The sequence below is a fragment of the Phragmites australis genome, chromosome 11 (assembly GCF_958298935.1).
Source record: "Phragmites australis chromosome 11, lpPhrAust1.1, whole genome shotgun sequence".
NCBI classification, from domain to species: Eukaryota; Viridiplantae; Streptophyta; class Magnoliopsida; order Poales; family Poaceae; genus Phragmites; species Phragmites australis.
The window spans coordinates 23,516,196-23,519,263 of NC_084931.1; the positions used below are offsets into that span (position 1 = coordinate 23,516,196).

Here is a 3,068-nt window from a genome sequence, read left to right on the forward strand (position 1 = left end):
CTCGTCTATACTCCTCTGAGGTTAAAAGTAAAGGTGTAACCCAAAAGTTAATGCGTTTGGGTAAAGTGATACTACTATATGCTAGAAAACTCAAATGTGGTCTGAAATCTGAACTAGCTAGCAAGTGATACTACTGTATGCTAGAAAACTCAATTGTTGTCTAAAGTCTGAACTAGTTTGCAGAGAAATAAATTTTATAGGATTCGGTTTTAAAAAACTCTCTTTATTATGACGATATATATCCATTCTTCATTTCTCCTACTTAGTTCAGCTGTTAAATTAAAAAAATAGATGTATATATAGGATCTCACATATGTCTTCTAAATAGAATTATATAAAATTTACTTTCAGCTACTAAGATCTTGTTTGGCAGGGCATTGCTACAATCTTATGATATTGGTCTCCTGCGGGCTCGGCGTGTCTATGAATATGTGGCTCCATCCTCACATCACATGCAGAGGCATGTGAAGGCCACAGCCCACAGTAGCATGGCTTGCTCTGCTTGAGCACCACACACCTCATTCACTGGCCATGGCATAGCAAGGAGCCAAGGAGTGAGCTCCCTGCACCTGCAGCCATGGCAACTGCGGCAGTGGATAGGGATGGAGATGGAGCACAAAAGAAGAGGAAGCTGGGAGGCTTCAAGACAATGCCATTCATACTCGGTGAGTAGGGCGACATTGGCCATCGATCTGAGGATTCTGAACGAGTTAGGGAAACAATATCAGTTCATGGTCTAATGACTTGTTCGTTGCAGCGAACGACGTTTGCGACCGATTTGCCACGGCCGGCTTCGGCGCCAACATGATCACGTACCTGACGCAGCAGCTGAACCTGCCGCTGGTGGAGGCGTCCAACACGCTCACCAACTTCAGCGGCACGTCCAGTCTCACGCCCATCCTCGGCGCGCTGGCAGCGGACTCCTTCGCGGGCCGCTTCTGGACCATCATCGCCGGCTCCGTGTTCTACCAGCTCGGCATGCTCGGCCTCGTCGTGTCCGCGCTCCTCCCGTCACTCCGCCCGCCGCCGTGCTCCACTCCCGGCACCCCCACGTGCCGGCGCGCCTCCGGGTGGCAGCTCGCCGTGCTGTACCTCTCCCTGTTGTGCACGTCCCTTGGATCCGGCGGGCTCCGGCCGTGCGTCGTGGCGTTTGGCACCGACCAGTTCGATCAGGAGCTGGAGAAGCAGCAGAAGCAGGGAGGTGCTGAGGCCGCGGAGGTGGCGGCGGTAGCGGAGCAGAAGAGGCGGTACTTCAACCTTTACTTCTTCACGATGGGAATCGCTGCCCTGCTGGCGCTGACGGTGGTGGTGTACATCCAGGACAACGTGGGGTGGGGGTGGGGGTTCGGGATCCCGGCAATCGCTATGTTCGTCTCCATCGTAGTGTTCGTAGTCGGGTACCCTCTGTACGTCCGGCTCAAGCCCGGAGGCAGCCCCTTCACGCGGCTCGCGCAGGTCGCCGCTTCCGCGTTCAAGAAGCGCAACGCCGCCGTGCCCAAGGACCCCGGCATGCTGTACCAGAATAAGGAGCTCGACGCGCTCATCTCCACCAACGGCAGGCTCCTGCACACCAACCAGCTCACGTAAGTTTTATCTTTCTGGCGCCCTGCACGTGATGTGTTTTACATTAGCGTATGCGCACATGAATGGTACTAGACATGTCGGCCACTTCTGATGGTAGCTACTGTATGATTTAGCATGTCATACAAACTCTTCGACTAATGTAGCAAATTGTGCACGCACGAGTGTGAAGTTAATTTCTGACATTTGCTAGCTGTCCCTTGCTGAATTAAGGTTCTTGGACCGAGCGGCGATCGTGACGGCGGGGGACATCTCCGGCTCCGGGAAGCCGGACCTGTGGCGCCTGTCAACGGTGCACCGCGTGGAGGAGCTCAAGTCCATCGTCCGCATTCTGCCCATCTGGTCGGCCGGCATCATGGTCGCCACAATCGACTCGCACAACGGTTCCTTCACCATCATGCAGGCGCGCACCATGGACCGCCACATCACCCGGAACTTCGAGATCCCGCCGGCAACCATGTCCATCTTCACGACCGCGGCGTTGCTCGTCACCCTCGCGCTCTACGACCGCCTGTTCGTGCCCTTGGTACGCCGCGTCACGGGCCTGCCATCCGGGATCACATACTTGCAGCGCATGGCCATCGGGCTGGCCATCTCCATCCTCGGCGTCGCCACGGCCGCGCTCGTAGAGACCAAGCGCCGCGGCGTCGCGGCCGACCACGGGCTCCTGGACAACCCGAAAGCCATCGTCCCGCTCAGCGTGTTCTGGCTGGTGCCGCAGTTCGCAATCCACGGCATCGCCGGCGCCTTCTCGTCGGTGGGGCACATGGAGTTCCTGTACGACCAGGCCCCCGAGAGCATGCGCAGCACCGCCGCCGCATTTTTCTGGCTCGCCAGCTCCCTCGGGCACTACATGGGCACGGTGCTCGTCACCGCGGTGCAGCGCGCCACGCGGTGCCGCGGCGAGTGGCTCCAGGACAACATCAACCGGGGCAGGATCGACAACTACTACTGGCTCGTCACCTGCCTCATGGTCCTCAACCTTGGTTACTACCTCCTCTGCTTCCATTTCTACAACATGAAGCCACTGGAAATAGCGGCTGAACAAGGCGATCATGGCAGGGAGTGTGAGCTCTCACCTCTCAAGAAGAATGGCGCCGGTACCGGCGGTATGGTGTAGGGTGGATGTTGTTAATAACGGAACAGCTAAATAACATTCGAAAGAAATTTGGGGGTGAAATCATTTGAATTTGTAGCCACGAGATTTGTGAGGAGATTCGTGCTCACCAGCAACGCAGTCGTCTTCTCCGGCGAGATTAGGTTTTGGGCCGGGTTGGGGTTTGGGTTTGGGATTTGGTGAGCACCTTGCTTTAGATGGATGACCGGAGGAGGTCGGCCGACCGGCGATGGTGGCGGGTTGTGGGCGGGACGGCGAGGCGGCCCTGGTGGAAGGCGATGGTTGTGGGCGTGTCGAGCTCACAATGGTTAGGGGATGAGGCGATCGAGTGCCGCGGATCTAGTGGCAATGGCACCGCCGAAGCTGGCCA

At 56.7% G+C, this 3,068-nt stretch overlaps 1 protein-coding gene across 1 annotated transcript; it reads left to right on the forward strand.

Annotated features, from left to right (window-relative positions):
- The first annotated feature begins 359 nt into the window (after positions 1-359).
- On the forward strand, positions 360-2,792 carry LOC133885951 (protein NRT1/ PTR FAMILY 3.1-like). Its single transcript, XM_062325728.1, has 3 exons — positions 360-665; positions 758-1,583; positions 1,795-2,792. The coding sequence occupies exons 1-3, from the start codon at positions 578-580 to the stop codon at positions 2,699-2,701; spliced, it is 1,821 nt and encodes a 606-aa protein (XP_062181712.1). The 5' UTR covers positions 360-577; the 3' UTR covers positions 2,702-2,792.
- Positions 2,793-3,068: the final 276 nt, after the last annotated feature.

Coding starts and splice junctions, on each gene's coding strand:
- LOC133885951 (XM_062325728.1), top strand. CDS start 578: ATGGCAACTGCGGCAGTGGATAGGGATGGAGATGGAGCACAAAAGAAG. Junction 666..757: donor GACAATGCCATTCATACTCG/GTGAGTAGGGCG, acceptor TGTTCGTTGCAG/CGAACGACGTTTGCGACCGA. Junction 1,584..1,794: donor CTGCACACCAACCAGCTCAC/GTAAGTTTTATC, acceptor TGCTGAATTAAG/GTTCTTGGACCGAGCGGCGA.